This window comes from Paroedura picta, chromosome 7 (genome assembly GCF_049243985.1).
Source record: "Paroedura picta isolate Pp20150507F chromosome 7, Ppicta_v3.0, whole genome shotgun sequence".
Lineage (NCBI taxonomy): Eukaryota > Metazoa > Chordata > Lepidosauria > Squamata > Gekkonidae > Paroedura > Paroedura picta.
Window position 1 is genome coordinate 94,100,452 of NC_135375.1, and position 25,699 is coordinate 94,126,150.

The following is a 25,699-nucleotide window of genomic DNA, read 5'->3' on the forward strand; positions in this document are numbered from 1 at the left end:
AACTGTGTGAGGGTAAATGGTTATAATCTGGTTGTCTGACCAAAGAAATGGCACCGTTGTGCTAACTGAAGAACAAAGGACTGAAAAAAAACTGTGATTATTGCCTTTGTACAACTAGAAGAGAATTCTCCATCTCCTGCTGAGAAACATTTAAAATCTCTGGGGTGCCAGCAGAGTTCTAACTTGGCCATACTTGTCTTGGGGATTCTTTGAATTCAAACAGCTTGGGCTTTTTATCAGTGTACCACACATACAACAAGGTGGGGTTTAGGACCCAGAGAGGATTTTTCTTGGCGTCCAGCCCGTGACATCTGACCGAAAAATCAATGAAGTGTACTTTAAGAAGCTTCACAGAGGCGCAGGATAAGACTCCAAAGCTGTTCTCTCTGCTCCCGTCTTATTAGCCTTCACGCTTCAGAATTATTGTGTCTCCGCTGCTTTCTTAGATGCCAGTTATTTGCCTAGGAAGAAGCAGCCAGTCCAGCTGTGGAGGCAGCCGTGGCGATGGAGGCGCCCCGTTTGATTATAGCGTCCCTTCTTCTTTGCTCGCACAGTTCAGGTAAGTGCAATTTATTGAAGTTAAAAATAAGTGCCCGGTTTTCATCAGCTTCGAGCAGCACAGAGAGGGCCTTGTGTGCTAAAATTAAACCCCGGGCTTTAAACATGTTTCAAATACTTTTAAAAAATATCATGCAAGAGAGGAGGAGAGGCATTCATCACACTGCATAGTCAATAATATGTTTCTGTGCCACTTTCGTCTTCTGATTGCTTTATCTTTGAAAAGGGGCGTTGAATAACGAAGCGACAGGATAAAGATCGTATTCTTTCTAAAAACCCCTTGTTTTCATTAATATTTATATAGTGCAGACAACGCGTTACAGAGCAACAAAATCAAGACAGGTCTCTGCCTCAAGGATCTTACACTCCATGTGTTGATGAGGGGGGAAAGGAAGAAAATGGCAGGAGAGGGGGGGTGAAAAGCAAAGATCACGAGGGATTTATACAAGCAAATGCAGCCACAGTGGTTACTGCAGCATTATCTTCCTGCTTCCCTTTCATATACTAAAATTTAGAGTGTGTGAAAAACAAAGTTTTATGGCTACAGCTTATGACAAGGTGATATATTAAACCTAGAGCATTACTTTCTTTTGGCAGGGATATTCTGTCTGTTCCTTTGAATGCTCATTCCTGTATACCACAAGAAGCACCTGGATTTCCTCAGCCTTCCAGTAGCCTTTCTATACACTTTTAATCCCTCAGTCTGTCTTCCTTCCCACAATGGAACTCCAATATCCTTTCCCAACAGTTTGGAAGAAGAACCTTCACCCCAATTTTTTTTCCTTCCTGAACTATAGGAAGTTCTGGAGTCAGTGTCGGTTTCCTTGTGGGAATAATATTTTGGAAACCTGTGAGGTTTCCCTTCTTTCTGTGATATCTGTTTATTTTGTGTAAGTTGTACCCCATCTTTTTTTTTTGGGGGGGGGTTGCTATCAAACTGCAGCCAACTTATGGTTTTCAAGGCAAGAGGTGTTCAGAGGTGGCTTGTTTTTGCCTGCCTTTGCATAGAGCAGGGGTAGTCAAACTGCGGCCCTCCAGATATCCATGGACTACAATTCCCAGGAGCCCCTGCCAGCGAACGGGCCGCAGTTTGACTACCCCTGGCATAGAGCCTCCAGTTGCCTCCCATCCAACCCAATACCCTAATTCGCTTCCAAGATCTGGACAGGATCAGGCTAGCTTGGGCCATCACGGTCACTGCACCCTATCACCGGGCTCTAACAATTATGTTCTTGGTGCGGATGACAGTATATACAATCATCAGTAAAGTATGACTCATTAGAATCCAAGAAACTCCCATTTTTTTCCAGGTACTGACTAAGCAGGTGGGAAGAAATCAGGCTGGCTCTCTTCCGACATACTCAGTTGGCAAAAGCAATTTTATTTAAGTTCTCCCCTACCCATCCCAACAACCTAGGCAACCAGGTGCAAAGGAGAAGATTTCTTGCTGCATGCCAGTAGCTTGGAAGAGGGAATTTTGCCATTGCAGTCTGCCAGGCTAGTGAAGCAAAAACTGCACCTGCCAACATTTTCGCTTTGACACAACTATTAGAACTCTGGGAGGGCTTTCCTCCTTTGTGCCTGATTGGCACTCAGACAGGTATGCTCCTGTGGTTTAGAGAAAATCTTGCATGATGGCCATAGGTTAATGGCCATAAAGGAATCATCACCCTCCATTAGGATATACAAGATATTGAAGAAAGGGATCTCTTGGGCTCTGTGCGCCGCAGTAGGAAGGAGGAAAATAATTGTACTGGTCTTAATGTAGTGACTGCAGAGAGCTGAAATGGCTACGCCCCACAGCCAGTTCACCCAATGTATTTTGCTCTCTACTTAAACAGGACCCTGGCAGAGTTGTGTGACATGGCTAGTTCCCGATACAGTCAGCAGCGATTCCCTCAGTTGCAGCCGTATAGTTTCCAGTTCGGAGGACAAAGTCTTTGGAAGCAGGAGGGTTTTTAAAAAATAAAATGCAGACTTTGTGACTTCTCTGCAGGACGTAAAATAGAGCTTAATTATTATTGGGGGTTTTGCTTTCCTGATGGGAAAAATCCACAGTAGGGAATCTTGTTGCTGAAGATTTTCATTTCTGCTGGCTGTCTTGATGTGTTAATTTCCTGTGCTTACATCTTTGTACAGAACCCATGGATCTGTTTGCCCAGCTTATTGGACAATATTTCATTAATGCAACTGTAGCTCAAAGAAATTTTTATTATTTTAAAAGACAATCTGTGCTCCCATTCTAATCCCTATTAATCCCCCCCGCCTCACACAGCTGTTACAGTTCTCATCCTAATCCAGTTCCAGGTCATAAAACTCTAGGAAGTATGTTGAGGTTAGGACTGAACTTTTATCATCCACTCACACAGTGCCAAGGTCACTACAGCCTGTGATCAAAATATGGAAGGATTGTATCTTCCACAAACAGGGATGCCAGTTCCCAAGTGAGAGCTGCGGATCCCTTGGAATTATAGCTCATCGCCAGCCTAAAGAGATCAGTTCCCCTGGAGAAAAATGGCTGCTTTGGTGGGTGGACTCCACTGAGGTCCCTCCCCACCTCAAACCCCGCCCACTCCCAGCTGTACCCCCAAATTCTCCAGATATTTCCCAACCTAGAGTGGCCAACCCTACACAAACACAACATTGTTCTTTTTGTCTCTGTACCTCCTTGGTGTTTCTGTCCCAAAATTGTACACAATCAGGGCCAAACCATATGAGATTTTCCCCATTACTATTGTCTAGCTCCCCAGACGTGGCTCGCAGTTGAGAGTCTCAATTTTAAAGCTTTCAGGTGCCCAATTTTAAAGCTTTCAGGTGCCCAATTTTAAAGCTTTCAGGTGCCCAATTTGGCATGGGACTGAAGCATGGGCTACCTGTACCATAATCCTCTTGCTTCCCTCCATGCTGTTTACCTAAGCTAAAACTGTCCCCATGCAGATTCATTTGCATAACTTTCAAAGTTTTGGCTTGGGCAAATGGCGTCTTCATTTCCCCATGCTGGGGTCCCCAGCCAAATCACGACCCCCACACAAATGTGATTCGTTGGGGGTAAGTGCAAAGACATGCACATTGTAGTAAAAAATCGTAACTATAAATATAGTTTAATGGGGATCTGAACAGACAGTAGTTGACCAGGAGAAAGATCTTGGAATTGTGGGAGATAAGTGACTAACAATGTTGACATTGTGTGTGACTACAATAAAAAAGGCGAATGCTATGCTGGGGGATTATTAGGAAGAAGATCAAAAACAAATCAGCCAGTATCATGATGCCCCTGTATAAATCTATGGTGTGGCCTCATTTGGAATATGGTGTACTGTTCTGGTCACCACACCTCAAAAAAAGATGTAACACTGAAAAAAATGCATAAAAGGACAACTAAGTTGATTACGGGGACAGAACGACTTCCCTATGAAGAGGTTAAGGTTCTTTAGCTTGGAGAAACAATAATTGAGGGCTGATATGATAGAGGCTTGCAAAATTATGCATGTTATAGAGAAGGCAGAGAAAGAAGTACTTTTTTCTCTCTCAATAAAAGAACTTGTGGGCACTCAATTGCATGAACGAGCAGTAATAGATAAAAGGAAGTACTTTTCTTACCACAGTGTAATTAACACATGGAATTCACTGTTCAAGACGTGGTGGTGACTACAGGCATAGACAGCTTCAAGAGGGGATTGGATAAACACTTGAAGAAAAAGTCCATGAGTGGCTATTAGCTGCCAGGTATAGATGGAACATTCTGTCTGACGCAGTGATGCAATATATTCTTGGTGCTTAGGGGACAACAGTGGGACGGCTTCTGGAGTTCTGGCCTTGCTGGTGGACCTCCTGAGGGCACCTGGGCTTTGGCCACTGTGTGAAACAGTATTGGACTGAATGGGCCATTGGCCTGATCCAACATGGCTTCTCTTATGTTCTTAACTAAATTGTATACAACAGACAGTCCCCTCGTGCTCCCAACGGAGTCATGCATGATTATACACTTCCTGTTGAAATCTGTGCTATGACACTTCTCCATAATTTGTTTAGTGCTACTTTTTACGGCCAAGAAATAGTGCTTTTCAAAGTTTTGATTTTATTATGCAGTCTCTTGGACAATACTTCTGTTATCTATTGGCACACACCCCTTTTCCGTTTTCGTTTTTTTTTTCCAGCTTTCACCGTGTTCAGCTCATTTGCTGAGAACGAAGATGCCCTCTTGCGGCACTTATTTCAAGGGTATCAGAAGTGGATCAGACCAGTAAAACATTCCAATGATACCATAAAAGTGTACTTTGGATTAAAGATATCACAACTAGTAGATGTGGTAGGTAATCCGTCCATCTCCTCTTTGGGGACCCAGTGATAAGAACGGACACCTAGACTTTCCTTGAGTGGTAACAGATAACTCTTCCCTTGTAATCTTTCTCTTGGGGCACCAGATAGGACCACAGTTGTTCACTTTTCACTGGGCCTCAGTTGTGTGCAAGATGAATGATGGTAAGAGTCTCTTCCAGGGTTGCCAATTTCCAGCTTGGAAATTCCTGCAGATTTGCGGGTGGCATTTGGGGAGGGGAGGGTGGAGTATATCAAACACACACACACCCCTTTCATATGTAACAGACATTGCATATATTTTGTATCCATACCCAGAGATCAACTGTATTAGCTGGAGATTTCCAAGTGCTACCTGAAGGTTGGCAACCCTAAGACTGGGGCACATGGGAACAGCCAGCAGCAATGATGTCCATTCCGCAGAAAATCTCCAGGGAATCTCTGCTAAAGCCATAGATTGTTTGGCGATTTTTAAAGAGGACTGACATCACTTCTGGGAAAAACCTGGAAGTGACATCACACTGTCAGCAAAGCAGCCCTTTTAAACATTTTCCTGCTATCATCACGGGGATGAACAGGAGACTGCCCCTTGCCCCTAAACAGCCACCCATCTTCATTAGCAGATAGTGAGGGTGGGTCACAAGCTTACTGCTTTTTGGGGAGCTAGAAAATATGTTTGAGAAGGAACACCATCCACCTGGGCCCTCCCTGTCACAAGATGCCCTCAGACCATAACCTAGTTCCAGGAGAACAGGAGCACTTTAAAACTGGGACTGTTGCTGCTGATATTCCGTTCGATCTGTTTTTAAAGTGAATTTTAATTTTTAATTTTAATGCATTGTTTCAACTTGATTACACAGGGTAGAGTAAAATGAAGTACACCGTCCTGAGCTGGCTTGCTGGGAGGGTGCTGTACAAATCAAATTAATCAATAAATAAAGGGGATCCCCCCCCCTGGGGAAGGACTAGCAACCCTAGAACCCAGTCTAAGCACAGATGTGGAGTGGTCAGAAGAGGTGATGAGGCAAGGGCGTGAGGCCAGACTGCAGGGGCAGCCAACCCTGGTGGTTCAGGTTGCCTGCCAACTGCAGGGACTGCTGCCGCACACATTTCTCTTCCTGCCTGAGCCTGAAGAATGTGCTGAATAGCACACGTGGGCCATGTGGCTCCCCACTCGAACCTCGCCCTGTCCCTGGCAGTCAAAGTGACTGGCAAAGTGGGACCAGCTGGAGTTCTTTCAGTCAGTGCAGCTATTAAAGGCTCAAGATCAGGAGGTTGCAGCTCAAGGGGGAAAGCCGCCTTGCCAATTGCTAGGCGACTCTCTCGTTTCCCCCCTCCCTTCCCGCTGTTAAGTATAAGTGTCCTGGCAGTCCAACATCTGTGCTGCTGAAGTCTTGCCTGGCCCCCTTTATTTATTTATTATTATTTCTCTCAGTGCATTTTAATCCTGCTCTTCCTCCTGGGAGATCAAGGGAGCATACTGTGTTGTGAGTGCCTCCGTTTTGTCCTGACGACTGCTACTACGTGTGGAGTGAGAAGCTTAAGGTTCAGGAGTTACGCTCAGCTTACACCTGGCCAGCGGTCTTGGTGATGGACGTCCACTCACCTGTTGCACTCGCCTGAACCACCACGGACTAGCGACGGTGCAGGAAAAGGCACCTGGTCAGCTGACATCGGTCCTTGATCTTGCTGAAGGAGCAGAACCAATGACAGATTGGTGGTCATTTGGCTCTCCTGCTAATCTGGCGAGATGGTCTTGATTTCCTGCTCCTCCATATGCAGCCAGCTGGGTGACCTTGGGCTTGTTACAGCCCTGATGGTGCTGTTCTCACAGAGCTGTTCTGTCAGAGCTCTCTCAGCCTCATCCACCTCACAGGGTGTCTGTCGTGGGGAGAGGAAGGGAAGGTGATGGCAAGTTGCTTTGAGACTCCTTCTGATAAAGAAAAATGTGGTATAAAAGCCAACTCTTCTCTTCTTGTTTCTGGCTGCCAGTGGCTCTCTATTGTCAGCATCCCAATGGGAACCTTCCCAGTATGTTAAGTAGCCAATCTGTCCCTGCTAACAACCCTCAGAGGTGCATTAGGCTGTGAGGGAATGAGCGGCCCAAAGTCACCCGCCAAACATTGGGGAAGAGTGGAAATTTGAACTTGGGTCTCCCAGCACAATCTGACACACTAAGCCAGGGGTAGTCAAACTGCGGCCCTCCAGATGTCCATGGACTACAATTCCCAGGAGCCCCTGCCAGCGAATGCTGGCAGGGGCTTCTGGGAATTGTAGTCCATGGACATCTGGAGGGCCGCAGTTTGACTACCCCTGCACTAAGCAGTACTGTCCTAGAAAATTGAACTCCTTGGTAAACTCTCTTTTACCACCGGCCAGGAATATTTTCTTCCCTTTAGCTGTTTAGGAGACATCAGTGAATTCTGCTTCCTTTCTTTCCCCTTTGACAGGATGAAAAGAACCAGTTAATGACAACCAACGTATGGCTGAAACAGGTAACACTGAATGGCAGATTGTGATGTAAAATTGTGGTGTGTTCTTTTAAAACCGTGTATTTCTTAGTTGCCAGGAGTCAGGATTTTTAAAAATGGCAGTATGTAAAAGTTAAGAAATGAAGGTTCTTGAATTTCAGACAGATTGTCCCCCATTGACCGCAGTGGGCATGAACTAACAACTCCAAGGCACTCTGGTCTAACTGGGTTGTTATGGGAAGGTAATGCTATAGGAGAGTATTAAATGCAGTACACTTGTTCTGCAATGGAAATGTCAGTGGGGAGAAAACAATTCTACGTTCAATACAGCGGTTCTTGGTTCCTTCAGAAGAACATCAGAAATGAGAAAAAGATTTCCCTAACAGCCTGTCCAATATATATATTTGGCTGCAATGCACAGCTTCAGGGGAATTTTTTGTGCGCTCCATGGCGCACATTTCAGTTCATGTAGGGTGATGAGGAGCCCAAATGGTGCAGTCAGTGCTCAAACTGTGCACTATAGAACATGTTCCAGAGTATTCTAGGGAGTTCCGCTTACAGGTAGGTTTCATAGTACCTGCAGAGGACAGTCAAATGTATCATATCTCCGCCTCATAGAAACCTCATCAGGGGAGGCTGAGTTGTACAGCAAAGCAATGCTATTCTCTTTTCCTGCTGTAGCTATCTGGACCTCGATTTACAGGCATGGCCTCACTTTTATTTTGATCACCTCCCGAAGCCAGCAGTGTGGGTTTCACTGAGCTGTGTGAATATGCCAGAGGCACATGGCATCTCATTCACATGACAGGAAGAGGAGGAACCAGAGCATAGGAAGCAGCTTGTACTTGCATCTATTAAAAAGGAATCTTCTTCATACCTTGATCTTTCAGTAGGCATGCAGAGAGGCAAGGAGGTATTGCACATATGCACTAGCTGCTGCTTCTTCCAAAAAACAGCAAACATTGGCTGTTCTAGTGCTTGAGTCCCTGCAGATGAGATTCTGTAACCTGTCTCAGCCCATGAGTTAAAGACCACTGTCCAATAGAAAGAAGCACTGAACCAAAAGCTGTGTTATGACCCAGTGATGAAACCCAGCAAGTGCATTATCCCATGTGTGCGGAATGGGCCCTCGACACCCAGATGTTTATAATGTGGTGTGGTCCAAATGGCCTACAAAGGTTATACTAGTTCCTTCAGCCCTATTTATAATTATGGGGAAAGCTGTGTTCTGTGCTCATAGTGGCAGTTGCATCTATCTATCTGTCTGTCTGTCTGTCTGTCTGTCTGTCTGTCTGTCTGTCTGTCTGTCTGTCTGTCTATCCATCTATCCATCCATCCATCCATCCATCTTCACATTTATATACTGCCCTCCCCGAAGGCTCTGAGTTTTTTTGCTTGAGGAAGACACTGGTAATAGAGACCACTGGAGTGTATTTATATTTTTTCCAGGGCCTATTCTGCACACAATAGATAATGCACTTTCAATGCACTTTAGAAATAGATTTGCCTGTTCTGGACCCATTATGCACGGGGGGAATAACGCACATTCGGGCTGGAATGGTGGTGACTAAAATCACCGATAACGCACGGAGGCGGCTGCAACCGGCCGCAGCTTTGGTGCATGCCGCCGAAAAAGCCGCGTCAGTGAAACGCGGAAGAAAGTGCAGCTTCCGGGTGACCGGGGCACAACCAGAAGCGGCGCCCGGATTGCCGCGTGCATAATTGGTTACTCTGGGTTTTGCCACTGTCGCGCCCCGCCCCATGCATAACCGGTGTGCGTTGCGTCTTCCCCCTCCGCGTTTTCCATGTGACCCGAAATCACCGTTTCGGTGGCTGTGCATAATGGGCCCTGCACAGGAAAATCCAGCTGCCAAAGCACATTGAAAGTGCATTATCCTATGTGTGTGGAATGGGCCCTGGACACCCAGATGTTTATAATGTGGCGTGATCCACATGGCCTACAAAGGTTATACTAGTTCCTTCAACCATATTTATAATTGCAGGGAAAGCTGTGTTCTGTGCTCATAGTAGTAGTTGCATGCACCAAAATAGGACATCCAGTCTTCTGACTTACAGTAATCTGGGCACCTTCTCCTATGACAGAGGATCAGGGTTGTAGCCCTGCAGTAAAGGATACTATAGAGAGCAATCTACCACCAGGGACCGTATTCCAGAGTTCTTCCCTTTATTTCCAGCATTCAGTTAGTCAATCTCTGTAATTTGATTCATGAATATACTAGCTTCAAAGCCAATTTTAAAAAATGGGCTTTGAAAGGGGAGAAGGGGTAAGGGGCACTGACGGAGAAGGGAGGGCCAACCCCCCCCCGCAGCGTACCTGAGTCCGACGTCCTAGGAGAGGACCCAGGCCACGGCGTCGAGCCGCCCCTGCGTCTGGGAAGGGCTGTCGCAGCAGCGAGAGGCCTCAGTGGGCCCAGGGGCTGCTGGGCACACTGGCGGAGAGCCACCACTGGGCCCGCGGAGGCCCCTCATTGCAGGGAGAGACCTTGGCATACCCAGGGGCAGCGGAGAGGCCCCCCCACCGGGCGCGCCGCTGAGCCCACCGAGGCCTCTCCCTGTGGCAAGAGGCCTCAGTGGGGCCATTGGTAGCGGTGAGGCCCCTGCCCGCCAGGCACACGGGTCTGCAAGGCTGAGCAAGCCCCAGAAAAGCTGGCGCTGCAGGCACCTTCTCCAGGGGCTGTGTCAATCTGGACCGGCCAGATTGACCCGCTCACCCGGACACCACCCGGACATTTCCCGGACAGGGTGGACCTCCGGGACACGGACATCTCCCGGACAGGGCCGCCTACATGGCTCTTTCAACTGTATAAGAGCCACTTATATGGCAAGGATAAGAAAAAAAAACACACAGAGATAGTTTTCTACATAGTTGCTTAGGTAGCATGTCAGTCCTTTTTCAGCCTTCCAGAGTCTTGGCCATTGAGTGGAAAAGAAAGATCGACAAGTCCCTGATGTTCCCACCTATGTTTACATTAAATTTGTATCATTTTAAATATAATTTTAAAGGATTTAACGGATTTTTATGAAATAAAACTACATTCCACTAAGATTGTTTTAAAAAAATAAATATTTAAGGACAAATTAGCCTTAAAGAGAAGCACTATATGAAGTAAATGAGCAATAGGAAAATGTCTAGATATGATTGCAACTCACTATCTAAAATGTTTGTCTCAACCTGACCGAAGAAGGAGTTGGCTGAATGACATTGCCAATCACCCTCGTGCCCTCCAAGAGAGGAATAATAGTCCTCAAGGGCTGCTAAAGTCTGCTTTGCCAAGATGGAGCGCATGACATATATCCTGCAGTACAAGCTGACTGGAGCTGCAGATGGTCAAATAAGGTGCTAAGAAACAACTCCAGAGAACAAGAGCCTTGTGGTATGCCAGCCTAGCAGTGGCTACTGATAGACATTTTGTGTAGGGGAGGAAGACATACTGGGGGAGAGACAATCATAATTGCTGTTATACTTTGGATTATATCTTTTTGTTCTGCAAAGTCCGGTACTCGTTGAGAGTGTTCCCATTGGATTGGATCCAACCAACTTTTCTTCTGGTGGAAAAGGATGGAGGGTCTCCTTTGACCCCGCCCTCCCCCCCCAAAAAAAGACTGCCCAATGTGTAAAGATAATTTGGGATGGGAATGCAGTAATATTTGACGGAGTGAAAAAAAAGCTGTCTGGATCCCATCCATGGAATAGTGATGCACCCAAAGACAAAGCAGAAGATGTATATCCAATAATGCGCTCAATTGCAAGTGTTTCGGACTGTGCCATAATGCAGCAGTTTTAATTTTCTACCCCATTTCACTGTATTCCTCCTCTGTCTTTCTTCTACTCCCTTGCCCCCTTTCTTCTTCTCTTAAACCAAAAGGAAGAAAACAATTGGGATGTTGTTGGGGCAATCCATTGTACAACAGGATGTCAAATGGCTGTTAACCTCACTCTGCCTGCTAAGGACTAGAGTTTGAGTTGGCTTGAGACAGTGGTTGTTTGAGACATCAGAACTATTGACGTTTGCAGCGATACTAGCTTAATTCCCTGGGGCAACCGCATGAAAATATTGCCTTTCTCCCAAACATCTGAAATGGCAGCTGTCTCTGCCTTGCATGAAGGTTGATCAAGCAGAGCTATGCTGAGATAAAAAAACAAATCGAAGGTCTGCCTTTTGGAATCAGAACTTCAGTGGTTAGCTGAGGCACAGGGAAGCAAACAGTTTGAAGAATACCAATGACAGCTGATGTAGTCAGCCACCCATACTTCTGGCTGATAGATCCTAACTGGAAAGGGATGAGAGGAGACTGTGTGTTCCTAGCATGGTGGCTTAGGAGAATCTTCATTCTGGAGGCCTCACTTCAAGAAGGACATAGATAAAATTGAAAGGGTACAGAGGAGAGTGACGAAGATGATCTGGGGCCAAGGGACCAAGCCCTATGAAGATAGGTTGAGGGACTTGGGAATGTTCAGCCTGGAGAAAAGGAGGTTGAGAGGGGACATGATAGCCCTCTTTAAGTATTTGAAAGGTTGTCACTTGGAGGAGGGCAGGATGTTGTTTCTGCTGGCTGCAGAGGAGAGGACACGCAGTAATGGGTTTAAACTTCAAGTACAATGATATAGGCTAGATATCAGGAAAAAAATTTTCACAGTCAGAGTAGTTCAGCAGTGGAATAGGCTGCCTAAGGAGGTGGTGAGCTCCCCCTCACTGGCAATCCTCAAGCAAAGGTTGGATACACACCTTTCTTGGATGCTTTAGGATGCTTAGGGCTGATCCTGCATTGAGCAGGGGGTTGGACTAGATGGCCTGTATGGCCCCTTCCAACTCTATGATTCTATGATTCTATGATGATCTGAAAAATGTTGTTCTGACCTGCAGGTCCTTGGATATAGAGAAACACAGCCAAATAATGTTAGGAACGGTGAAGAAACTGGCTTAGGAGAATTAATTGGGATAATTAAATGTGCATTGTTTGCTTGGGGGATGTAAATGATTGTCTAAAGTTTGAAAGAGGGAGAACCGATAGGGCTTTTTTTTGGAGTATATGTCACAGAGCAATTGAACCTTGGAAGAATGAAATGAAATTAAAAAGTTATATGTTATATGGAAATATGTTATAGAGCCCTGACATGGTCTTTAAAAGAAAAACTAAAAACACCAGGTGGGTATCAATTGGAGAAGTAGAAGGGGGAGGGATGTTTAAGTTGACCAGAACCCCCCCCCCCACCCCCGGCCAGGATTGCTCTTTTGCCTTTAACAACAGCTTGAAACTTTAAAAATCAGCACTGGGAAGTAGAGAAGGGGAGGAACAGAGGTGGGGGGTTGTGGGCAGTGGTGAGAGCAGTGTTGCTGCTGTGGTAGTGTGTGTGTGTGGGGGTGTTCACAGTCCTGTTTGGCAGCAGCCTTGCTTTTGAGTAAGCATGCTTGAATAGACTAGGGCCTAGTCTGCACACAAAGGATAATGCACTTTCAATGTGCTTTGGCAGCTGGATTTTCCAGTGCAGAACAGGAAAATCTACTTCTAAAGTGCATTGAAAGTGCATTATCTATTGTGTGCAGACTAGGCCTAGAGGGGTGAGTCTCTTTCCACGCATCCTGGCAGGCTGCTGGCTCCCATCACTCCGCATTGCTGAAGAAATAAAGAAGGAAAGACATGTTTGATTTACAGCAGTGGGTGCAACCCAAAAAAGGGACCAAAACACAACAGCCATGCACAAAGACGGGCAACTAAAAACACACACACACAGAGAAAATTCATATTTATATTTTAATCTTTTTGTTGTTGTTACAAACTCTTTGCTTCCCATAAATTGCAGCAGTGCCACTTGTGTTTTAGGTGATGTAAAGGACTTAAAGGAATATGATATGAGAACCTTAAATGGACAAGAAGGAACATCTGACATATTTTGAACAAAAAGAGGACTTATAAGAGCTGTAGATTTGAATTCTTGGCACAAGAAGCTAAACATTATTGCTGCTATCGATTTTAGTCAGCAAGCTCTTTCTTCCTCCTTCTCCATTCCCGCAGGGCAATCTGAAAACTTATAAATAATAAATATAAGTAGAGAAGTCTCTTTTTGAATGGTAAATGTGATGCCATCCTCAGGTACCTTGGCATAAACTCCACAGTATGGTGGAGGATTGCCAGCTGGGCAGAAAAGAAACAAAATCCAACCTTCTTTTCAGATTTTCACAGCGAGGTGAACAGAAGGAACCAGCATGTCAAAATCTAGACCAGTGGTACTCAACTATGCCAGACCCAGGACTTTATCTTTAATGGCCTGGTGGTAACATACATCTTTCTGAGCTGTAGCCACATGAAAGGAAGTCACATAACATCAGAGTGACAACAGGTAGAGGAGCCAGAGTTATGACCTCACCCGTACACATGGAAAATTGGAGGACTGATTAGCAGGGTGTGTGTGCAAGGGTGGCCTGATGAGAGAGACAAGGGAAGGAACCACTTTTGAGGAGTCTCTGAAGAATCCTTCTGTTGCTCCTCTTAGCATCCAGGCAAAGAGCATCCTTGCTCTCTATCCATCTGTACTAGCAGTAGGTCCTTCCAGTAATGGCAGAAAAGCATGATGTCTCCATATGGACTCATGACCAAAAGAATATCCTTACAGGCATGTTACAAGCCTGATGTTATCGTCAAAGGGGCTTCTGTATGGCTATGGCCCTGCTGGTTCTATGTGGTTCAGACATGTGCTTGATTGCAGTCCCAGGATTATGCGCTTCCTTGGGCTGGCCCTCTTTAAAGCTGATGGATGATCCAGGATGATTGTGTTCTTCTGCATGGGAATGGTTAACTCACTGGGGAAGTTTCCGAGGAACGCTGCTGAGGCTCTTTGTGATAACTGCAGGAATGGGTCGACAACAATTTGTGCTGGAATCCTGAGGACTATGGCGGCATCACTGCAATTCGGGTCCCATCTGAATCACTTTGGCTCCCAGATATTGTGTTGTTTGAAAAGTGAGTACAATGATAAGTACGCCAATGTATAGCATCAATGTATCATTAATGTATAGTTGTGCACGTGTTCATTTGTGGGTGCCTGAGCAGGGGGAAGAGGTGAATTCTTTATATATGACTTAATGAATATACATGGTATTTTGTAAAAAGAGGTCTCAGCCCCAGAAGGCTGCTGTCTACATTTTTACTGAGGAAGGGGAAGACAGAGATAGGGTTGTTGGGAAAGAACATGCACAAATGCAATGACAGGTACTGGGGCATTGTTTTGGAAATGGTTCCGCTGTGGCAGCATTCCCAGGGGGATGGATTTCGGAACAGGGCTGGTCCGTAGCCAGAATGTGCTCCTCGCGGGGATGCAGACAGCAGCACACCAGCTTATGCCACTTTACTGCATCCCCATGAATGGGACTGCCACTGCCGTTCATAATCAGTCTATGAGAGCCAGTTTGGTGTGGTGGTTAAGAGTGGCAGCCTATAAATTGGAGAACCAGGTTTGATTCCCCACTCCTCCACATGGAGCCAGGTGGGTGACCTTGGGCTTCTCATGGTTCTTTCAGGGCTCTCTTAGTGCCAGCTACCTCACAGGGGGTCTATTGTGGTGAAAGGAAGGGTAGGCAATTGGAAGCTGTTTTGAGACTCCTTCAGGTAGTAAAAGGTGGGGTATAAAAACCCAGCTCTTCTTTCAACACATTCCAAGAGGAGCTGCGGGACAATGAGGTGAAGGCAATGAGCTGCGGGACAATGAGGCAATGAAGACAATGTTTAGCACAGGTAAATTCAGAGATTTACTCTCCCTCCCTTCCATCACACGACTGTGATGCCATGCATCTTCTGCCATATGGGTTCTGTGGTCAGCTAAAAGGTAGTTCCTGGGATCTGGAAGGCTTGAAGCCCACTGCACCAGATGATTTGGCATCTAAATGTTGCCCATAAAACTCCCTGTGTCAGAGCAGAAGATCACCTTCCATGTGTATAAAATTGGGATCTTTTGAGTCCAGTGTATACCCAATCAGATTCAAGTCCAGTGGTATCCTAGTGACCAACAAGATTTGGGGGTGTAAGCTTTTGAAAGTCAAAGATCCCTCCTACTGCAGACCAATATGGCTAGCCTCTGAAATTAGCATAGGCAGTATACATATGGTGTATATATATATGTTGTTGGCAGGAGCTCATGGGAATTGTAGTCCCAGGACATCTGGAGAGCCACAGTTTGGCCACTCCTAATATACACAGTTCCCAGTTTGGCTTAGTAAGTCTTCCAAGGAAGAAAAGATGAAAGAGACAGATAATTAAAAAGTAAGAGTATTGACTCAACAAAGTTATGAAATAGCAAAAGGAAGCAAAATGGCTGCAGAACAAGACAGCCATGGCAACCAATTGTAGCAATTTCCTTCTGTCATTGTAATGAAAGCCATTCACTTTTGTACAGTCCTAATGTTCAGTGGTATTACTTCAAGTTAATGCCTAATTAAAGTCACTTTGGGCCCGATTTGTGTCCTCCCGTGGGGCTAGTCCGGAAAAACCAACTCAGAGCGAAGAGATAAATGCAGCAGTTGCTCAAAACGGATCCAAAAATGCAGAGGGATGAACAGGGAAGGATTTTCAGGATAGGAAGGCAGAAGGCCCAAGCCAGGTGAGGACACTGTGAGCGCAGACTGGCTGGCTGCAGGGCTGACTGGCCACGAATGGGAAGAGGAGAAGCTAAGGGAACAAAGATGTGGAGGAACAGTTTCAGGAGGGGAAGCAGAACGGGAGAAGGAAAAATCATACTCTGCCTTTTCTAGTAGAAAAGAGCAATACACCAGTAGCACCTTAAAGACAAACACCAATTGTGGCAAGGTTTGAGCTCCCTGATTCAGATACGGCTGCCTGCTTTGATTTGATCCAATGATTTCAGGGTCAGTAGCATTGGAAGAAGACTCAGGAACAGTCAACTAAAAAATGGAGGACTTGACAAGCCTTTTTTTACTTCCCTGGATTTACCTGGGCGTAGATAGGGGTTGCAGTGCTATTGGCTAGAACTGGTGCAGCACTAGCATGTACAATGGCATTGGGCCAAAATTCAAGACCTGGCTGCTCAATCATGACATTTGGGTTGTGCTACAATGGGTGGGGCTTTGGGCTCCAAGAACCCATTGATTAGAGCTGGGCGGGCGGTGTCATTGGATAATGAGTTGTCATTGGATAATTCAGATTTTCTATTGAATGGTGATATTATTAAGGAATATGTAGGTGATTCAGTGGGAAGGGGATATATGTCCACTATTTGCAATTGATTGTGTCAGCTTGGGTAGTAAGCATGAGTCAGACCTGGGCCCATTCCACTTTCAATGTGCTTTTGCAGCTGGGTTTTCTTGTGCGAAACAGGAAAATCTTCTAAAATGAATTGAAAGTGCATTATTCAATGCGTGCCAATGTGTTGGCAATGGTCAGGGGATGGCCTGATAGCTTTTTCTGGGTCCTCAGTTAGAAGAGTAGAAAAAAACGAGTAGATGTTTGTACTCTGCTTTTCTCCACCTTAAGGAGTCTCAAGGTGGCTTGCAATCACATCCCCTTCCTCTTCTCACAACTGGCATCTTGTGGGGTAGGTGGAGCTAAGAGAGTTTGCAGAGAACTGTGACTGGCCAAAGGTCACCCAGCAGGCTTCACATGGAGGAATAGGGAATCAAACCTGGCTCTCCAGATAAGAGTCTGCCACTCTTGTTCATGACACCACACTGACTCTACCTCTTAACCAACCGACTATGTTGGTTAGATTTCCAGAGAAGTCTACATTGTGAAGATTATTCTGAGATGGTTGGATATTGTCCTGCAAGGTCCCTGCTATAGGTCCCAAATCTAAATTGCTCTACTAAATACCAACATGGCTACTCTCTGAAATTGTTTAAGATAGATTGTAAGCATTCAAAGACTGCTGGGACTTGAGGTAATTGCCAGTTTTGTTTTTAGCAAGTGTCTCTCTACCATTACCAAAGAAGCAAAAAGAAAATCATGACAAAGGAAAAATAAATGGAAAAAACAGCCTGAAATACCATGCAAAAACCAATTCTTCCTTGTTCTTCTATCGTAGTGCTGATGGTCGGTTTGAAGGTTCATTGATGACTAAGGCAATTGTCAAATACAACGGGATCGTTGTCTGGACTCCTCCGGCCAGTTACAAAAGTTCCTGCACTATGGATGTGACCTTCTTCCCATTTGATAGGCAGAATTGCTCAATGAAATTTGGATCATGGACCTATGATGGCCGAATGGTTGACTTAATCCTGGTAGATGAAAATGTGGACCGGACAGATTTCTTCGACAATGGGGAATGGGAAATCCTAAACGCCAAGGGCATGAAGGGAGGCAGAAAAGACGGGTTGTATTCCTACCCTTTCATAACCTACTCCTTTGTTTTAAGACGGCTCCCGCTGTTTTACACTCTCTTCTTAATAGTCCCTTGTCTGGGTTTGTCGTTTTTAACCGTTCTTGTTTTTTACTTGCCTTCCGACGAGGGAGAAAAACTATCGCTATCGACCTCTGTTTTGGTCTCCCTGACCGTTTTTCTCCTAGTCATTGAAGAGATCATCCCCTCGTCCTCGAAAGTCATACCCCTGATTGGGGAGTACTTGCTGTTCATCATGATTTTCGTAACCCTGTCAATCATCGTGACCGTTTTCGTCATCAACGTGCACCATCGTTCCTCGGCCACCTACCACCCAATGGCTCCTTGGGTGAAAAGACTGTTCCTTCAGAAACTCCCCAGGCTCCTCTGCATGAAGGGGCACGTGGATCGCTATTCGTTCTCTGACCCCGAAGGAACCCTGAAACAGAAGCCAGCGAGGAAACACAAACACAAACAATTCAAAGATGGAGAAAAAATTGTGATTGCCTTCCTGGAAAAAGCTGCTGACTCCATTAAGTATATCTCCAGGCATGTTAAAAAGGAGCATTTCATTAGACAGGTATGTTAAATTAGTGGTGGGCTGGCTATGGTCTTGCCAAACAAAGAAAAGAGGTACCCACTCCAAAGAGCTGATGTCTCCAAAATATTGACATTATATTAAAGGTAAAGGTAAAGGTATCCCCTGTGCAAGCACTGAGTCATGTCTGACCCTTGGGGTGACGCCCTCCTTGGACAGAAGATTGCATGAGAAGTCCAGAGTTACTACAAAGAGACAGGCAATGATAATTTTTTTTGTTATTTATTTATTACATTTATATGCTGCCCTCCCCAGACGCTCAGGGCGGTTTTAACCACATTTGTTAATTTCTTTCCTAAAAAATGCTATGAGATAGCCATATGTTCTGCAACTTTGATGGTGCTCTCCACCACCAACACGTATTCAGAGGTTTTGAGTATGCCTTATGTAAGAACATAAACTGGGCCTTGCTACCACATCTTTTGCAAGAATATTAGCAGGTTCAAGATCAGACTATCTCAGCCAGGTTTTCATGAAAACCAGGGGTTTCTTGATAGTCACTGAAGGGTTTCCCAAATGGGTGGGAGTTAATTAATATATCTATATATAGTTAACATTTTATTGGGTGATATGACCATATATGGTCATGTAGATTCCCCCTTCCCCTCCCAAAGTGCCAAAATGGCCAATGATCGTCCTCGAGGGGGTAGGAAGGGGAGGGACCCTGGGTGGGCGTGGACGCAGCTATGCTACCCAACCATATTCTGTATGATTGTGCTTCTTTGGGGGTTTCTTGAAGCCTGGAGAATTTCAGGGGTTACTCAATGGTAAATAAATTGAGAAAGGATGTTCTAGATCAGTGGTCCCCAACCTTTTTGAGGCTGGGGACCGGCAGGGCAACTGCCCGCCTGCGCATGCCGTGCATGCGCGACCGCGCCACACATCTGCCATGCGTGGCCGAAATCGCGAAAGTGCCGTGCATGTGCGAAAGTGCCGTGCATGCGCGATTTCGGCCGCGCATGGTGCATGTGGGCATGCGCGACCCTGATTCCCTCTCCCCCCCTCCTGCAGTAAGAAGCTTCCCGGGCCGCAAGCTTACAACCTGGGAAGTTTTTTACTGCAGGGGTGGGGGGGTGGGGAGAGGGAGCCACGGCCCGCGGGTTGGGGACCACTGTTCTAGATGGCTTATAGGGTATAGATCACTCGCCTGGAGGTAGACTGTGTCTTATTCTCTGACCTCCTTTCTATTAAATCTTTTTTTTTTAAATTAAGCGATCGCACAATTTATTAAAGGCCAGCAAAGTTAATGTTAGACAAAACAATCCACTTCAAGCTAATCACTCAGGATAATTATTTGCTTGTCATGAAGCTCTGGTTACGCGACATGATTGACTTTCATGCCTCTTCATCTGCATGTCTGCGCTAAATGGGTGACCCAAACTGTCAACACCAGTTAACACTGCAAATGAGCAGATTAGAACCAATTAGTTCATGAGCACTGCCTAATATTTAAATACCCAAGTGACATTCAGTATCTTTCTCATGCAAGGACAGAAACTGTGGCTCAAGGTAGACATAACACGGAAGCCATGGTTTCTTTTAATTATGACTACTTTCTGAAACCGGGATTTGACTTGGGGATGATCCCTCAGGCCATGGTGGTCTTGAAAATTACTGGTTTCATCATCTTCACTCTGGCTGAGTTATCTCCGTAGTTAGACAGTGAGTGGGCTCTGAATCCCAGGTCTGCCATGGAAGCTATCTGGGTGATCTTGCACTCTCTGCCTAGTTTATCTGAAAGGGTTATTCTGCAGATAAAATGGAGCGAAGAATAATAGTAACCACTTTGTGTCCCTCTTGTGGAGAAAGTCAGGGTATGTATGCATGAATGAATGAATGAATGAATGAATGAATGAATGAATGAATGAATGAATGATAATAAATAGGGGTGGCACCAGGGAACAATCTAGGATGCTTGAATCCGTTCATCACCTGAAATGGTAGTTAAGATGAATTCTGGTTAATAAACCATATCAGGGTTTCAAATCAGCTTGATGAACCCTAATTAATTATAGTCACTGGAGTGACTGAGACCAGCACTGGGTGACTTGTGCCCATGCAGCATCCATGACCCACCCAGGCCCGGCTGCTAGTTAATGTTCTGCAGCAGCTTTCCCCAGACCACAAAAGCCAGAGAATGATGCCTTGAGAAGAATGATGGAATGATGCATTCAAGGGGAATGATGGGCTCCCACGGCAGAGAAAGGTGTGATATAAATGATGTAAATGAATAATAAATATGGCCGACGATGGGGAGGGCAGATAAAGGGCTGGTGGGTGGTGGTGGTGGAGGCCAGGAGATAGGGAAGGCTGTCAGGAGGAGGGGGAAAGGAGGCCTTGGCCCAGAAGCTGGCAACAATCAAATGGGCTGCCTAAGGAGGTGGTGAGCTCCCCCTCACTGGCAGTCTTCAAGCAAAGGTTGGATACACACTTTTCTTGGATGCTTTAGGACGCTTTAGGCTGATCCTGCATTGAACAGGGGGCTGGACTAGATGGCCTGGGTGGCTCCTTCCAACTCTATGATTCTATGATTCTATGAGCTATGATTTTCCTGGGTAGAAGCTGCTAGGGAGAGGGCAGGAGGGAAAGCTGAAGACAGAGCGGCAGATAAACGTAAGTTTCATGGTGGGCACGGAAGGAAAGGAGGAAGTAGGAAAAGGGGAGGGGCTATTGGGCTTTCGGTGGGGGGAGGAGAGAAAGAAGAAATAGTGAGGGGAGGGGAAAATGAAATGACACCTGCAAGATTTTAGGGGTCCCCGCTTGTGAATGTACATGTTTAATTATTACATTCTCAGTACAAATATGTCAGGTTCTATAAAACCAGAGTGAAACGTTTCTTGCTCTTTTCTTTTCTAGGTGGTGCAAGACTGGAAGTTTGTGGCCCAGGTCCTAGACCGGATCTTCTTGTGGCTGTTTTTGGTGGTGTCCGTGTTGGGTTCTGTTCTTATATTCACCCCAGCTTTAAAGACATGGTTGCAAAGTGGTTTGTAGAAGGAAGGCTGTGCTTTCTTATTTGAGAGTCCGCTGCAGGACACAAGCAGGAGTTTGTGACGGGTGGTTAAGCTGGCGTTTGTTGTGTGAAGAAGGCATAGAGGACGGGGGAAGTAACACGGTGGTTGGCAGCAACTGGTGTTCCTGATAAGAGTACCACGAATCAAATTCTCCCACAAATGAAGAAGTCCGCTTCTGTTATAGTTTAGGTGTTTTATCTGCTGCATCCTTTGCAATATGCCAAAAGGCAGCAAGCCTTTCTTAAGCACTTTTTGACGAGAAGGACTAGAGATACTAGGGAGGGGGAGTGACAATTCAACTAATTTGTCTGTGGTGTAGATAATGCCCCCTTTCAATGGTCCTCATCCTTTTTGAGCCTGTGGGCACCTTTGGAATTCTGTGTGGTGGGCGCAGCCAGGAAATGGTTGCCACAAAATGGCCGCTGCAGGAAGTGGAGCTAGCCTCAAAATGGCTGCAGCAGCTTCCCTTCATTCACACTGAGAAGATTCTTGGGCGGTTGTATCAGCTGCTGCCACAGCAATGCTTTTAAAAATCTCTACGACCCATCCGCTCTTCAACGGCCAATCAGAAGCCTGGCGAGGCAAAAGTCCCACCTGGCCCCGCCCACTTTCTCAAAACATTTAGTGGGAATCAGGAAAGGTGTCAGCGAGCACTACTGCACCTGCGGGTGCTACTTTGGGGCCCCTTGCCCTAGTTTGAGAACTAAACCCGGATGTAGTAGGGGGTGGGGGTAGGGTAGTTTGCAGAGAACTCTTCCTAATTCTGCCTCTGTTATTATTCTTAGTTGTGGCAGGATTTCATTGAGAATTTTTATCAGCTCGCTTCAAGGCAAAGTGTTCCAAACGGCCCCAAAAGTGGATGTTCTGCAGGGAAAACTTTGGGCCGGGAATATTTTAAAAACTTAAATATAGAGCTACTGCCCTTTGCTGTGTTCAAAAGAGGTATGCAATCCATAAAACGGACCTAAGATCTGGAGTGCAGTCCTAAGCCTCATCACTCTCTTCTCCTTCCAATAACTTCAGTGGCCCTGGAAGGGTCTTAACTCTCTTAGGACCATGCTGCAAGATGCCCAGGATAAGCTACAAAGGGTTGTGCTGGTGCTTCCTCTCCCCTGAAGCCCCTCCAGCAGCATGCCTTTGTTATGGGAATTGCATAGGCCAGCTGCTATGAGTCGCAAGGATCAGCCCCTGCAGAAAGAGCCATAACTTGCTGATGCTCTGTTCTCAGATGCTATGGCTGCTGCAGCCTGCTATGGTTAGGCTGTGCATTAGGGCTACCGTGCATCTTCTCTCAAAGGAGTTATAGCTCAACAGTGGCACACGTGTTGTCGATACATATGGTCATAAATTCAGTCCTTATCCACCAACACCTAACACCTTGGAGAGACATTTGGAACCAGAGAAAATGAGGCATGGTTTAATGAACCAAGCCATGGTATGGCAGGTCTTTTGCTCTTTGAAAAAGATCACAGAAACATAGAGTTGGAAGGGACCTTCAGGGTCATCTAGTCCAACTCCCTGCAGAATGCAGAAAATTCAGAACTACCTGCTCACCCACAGTGACCCCATTCTATGTCCAGATGATGCTCCCCTTAAAACCAGAACCCCTTGCCAGTCTGGCCCGGAAGAAATTCTCCTGATCCCAAAGTGGTGATCGGCATTTCCCAGGGCACAAGAGCCAAGCTCTGGCACCATCCCTTCTGCCCACCCACTTACCATCTGGCTAAGATGCCCTTTTACGAAGTACTAATATACCTCTTTTGTGATTCTTGGAAGTTCTTTCCGAATTTCACTGTCATCCCGGGGGGCTGGTATGGGATGGGAGTGAGGTGGAATCCACCTGTCATTAATTATAGCAAATAAACTTATTCTACCACATTTAGTATCAAGATTTCAGAAGTCCAACATAAATATTCCATTGGGTGCAAAATGTTTACAGAAAACGTGAGATCGTTGTGTGTCTTTTTTTTAAAGATGTTTAAAATATATCAAGAGACAGGGCACTGGAGGATAAGCTTTATTTTAAAAAAACAAGCACAGATATTTTATATTTTAATATACATTATAGTTCTATATCAAAGCTTAATGACTATGTTTATGGATGTACTGTGCAATAAAGATGTAAGAATATGATGAATGAGCGCATACCACACAAATATCCCTTTGATTCAGGCAATCTCGTTCTCGTTCCCATTTTGGAAAGCTGTCCTTGGTTTTTGCTTTGCTTTAGCAAAATTGGACCTAGTCTGCAAGGGCCTAGTCTGCATACAATAGATAATGCACTTTCAATGTGCTTTCGCGGCTGGATTTTCCTGTGCGGAACAGGAAAATCTACTTCTAAAGTGCATTGAAACTGCATTATCTCTTGCGTGCAGACTAGGCCCTGGTTGCAACTTTCGGCTGTTGGAAAACAGGTGGAACACTTGCTTCTATCTCACAATGAATGGCACTTGAGAGGTGTGAACAAAAAAAACCCTGTTCTCTACCGAATTCAGTGGGTGTCTGGGCTCCCTTCCTGCCATTTGACATTAATGCAAACATCACTGGCCTTCGAGTTCTTCCTGGATTTCCTACACAATAAGGATGCAATCCTCGTCTTACAATCCTAGACAAAATTACACTCTTCTAATCCCATGAATTTAGGACTGCACTGTTCATGTCCTTGTTCGGGAGTCCCAGTGAATCGAGGGGACTTCTTTCTGAGTAAACACGGTTAGATTTGCACCACATGGCTGTGACCAGATGGTAGGTTTTTCAGAATTGAAAATGCAGGAAGGACGTTGCTCAGGGTATGCACATTCCTTTTTGTTCCGTTTTGGGCCAGATAATATTGCAGGTTTATAGAGCACTAAGGTGTGTCTAGTCAAGGCTATGGTCTTCCCAGTTGCAATGTATGGCTGCGAAAGTTGGACCATAAGGAAGGCCGAGCGTCAAAGAATTGAGGCTTTTGAACTCTGGTGCTGGAGAAGACTCTTGCGAGTCCCTTGGACTGCAAGGCGAACAAACTGGTCAGTCCTAGAGGAGATCAGCCCTGACTGCTCTTTAGAAGGCCAGATCCTGAAGATGAAACTCAAATACTTTGGCCACCTCATGAGAAGGAAGGACTCCCTGGAGAAGAGCCTAATGCTGGGAGCGATTGAGGGCAAAAGAAGAAGGGGACGACAGAGAATGAGGTGGCTGGATGGAGACTGAAGCAGTCGGTGCGAACTTAAATGGACTCCAGGGAATGGTAAAGGACAGGAAGGCCTGGAGGATCATTGTCCATGGGGTCGCGATGGGTCGGGCACAACTTCGCAACTAACAACAACAACAACAGAGCATTTATTTATTGCATTTACACACAGCCTTCCCCTGTGGCTCAGGGCAGTTTACATGGAACCACTTAAAATAGTACCTGGAAAAACCAAAGTCTGGAACCTCCCATTGGACCTGCTGTCCTAAACTCTTGGCTGTGAGTGTGTGTTGCCCCAACTCCTTGCCATTCCATAGTCCTGCCCACATCAATAGGCAATAGCTCTTCCATGAGCCTTGGAAGAAGTGAGGCAGAATAACCTTGTAAGATTGATTTTGCACAATGTAGGGCAGGGGTAGTCAAACTGCGGCCCTCCAGATGTCCATGGACTACAATTCCCATGAGTCCCATGGACTACAATTGTCATGGGAATTGTAGTCCATGGACATCTGGAGGGCCGCAGTTTGACTACTCCTGATGTAGGGTATGTGTGGTCTAAAGGAGAGCATACACACTGGGGTATGTAATGATAGTAAGAAATATGATTTTTTATCTCTGTTTATTCCAGCCGAGTGGCCACATCCACTTGTGGCCCCCCTAAGCACAGGAAGTAGAAACATGGTGCAATACTTCAACTGTACTGTATGTGGGCATAACACTGCTTTGAATGTTATCAGACAATCGCATCATCCAATCATGGCAGAAGAGGACTGCGCATTGGTGTGAACATCATTAATAAAAAGCAATAAATAAACCACCCTAAGAGTCCGAATGTTGATTGTGCATTGGCCAAGAGTGAACGGCAAAATCTCTTAACCCTATAGGAAGAGGCTGTGAATTCTGTTAATTCCATGGGTTTTGGAAATGGAGAGGTAGAGTAACCAAAGCAAGCTGGGGGGGGGGGGGGGGAAGGGCAGGATGGAACATGAGGCGGCTTGTTTATTTTGATTTTCCTGAAAGAGCAAAGGGGGGGGAGAATGAGGGGGGAGAAAGACAATCTGAAAGACAAATCTCAGCACATAGAAGTGTGGGATTTTGGAACGCAGTCACTTTAAAATAGATCCAAAAATGAGGGCAAGAATAAGTCTTGTGAGGGAATGGCAACTGGGAACAAGGCAGTCTTTGAACTGACTCCCTGACCAATCAGCAGCAGATTGCTTCACAACA

General features: G+C 45.7%; 1 protein-coding gene across 1 annotated transcript; it reads left to right on the top strand.

The window, feature by feature from the left end:
- The first annotated feature begins 357 nt into the window (after window positions 1-357).
- CHRNB3 (cholinergic receptor nicotinic beta 3 subunit) lies at window positions 358-24,877 on the top strand. The gene is made up of 6 exons (XM_077345450.1): window positions 358-559; window positions 4,716-4,867; window positions 7,326-7,370; window positions 14,218-14,327; window positions 17,398-18,271; window positions 21,146-24,877. Exons 1-6 carry the CDS (start codon window positions 505-507, stop codon window positions 21,278-21,280), a joined length of 1,371 nt encoding a protein of 456 aa, XP_077201565.1. The 5' UTR covers window positions 358-504; the 3' UTR covers window positions 21,281-24,877.
- Window positions 24,878-25,699: the final 822 nt, after the last annotated feature.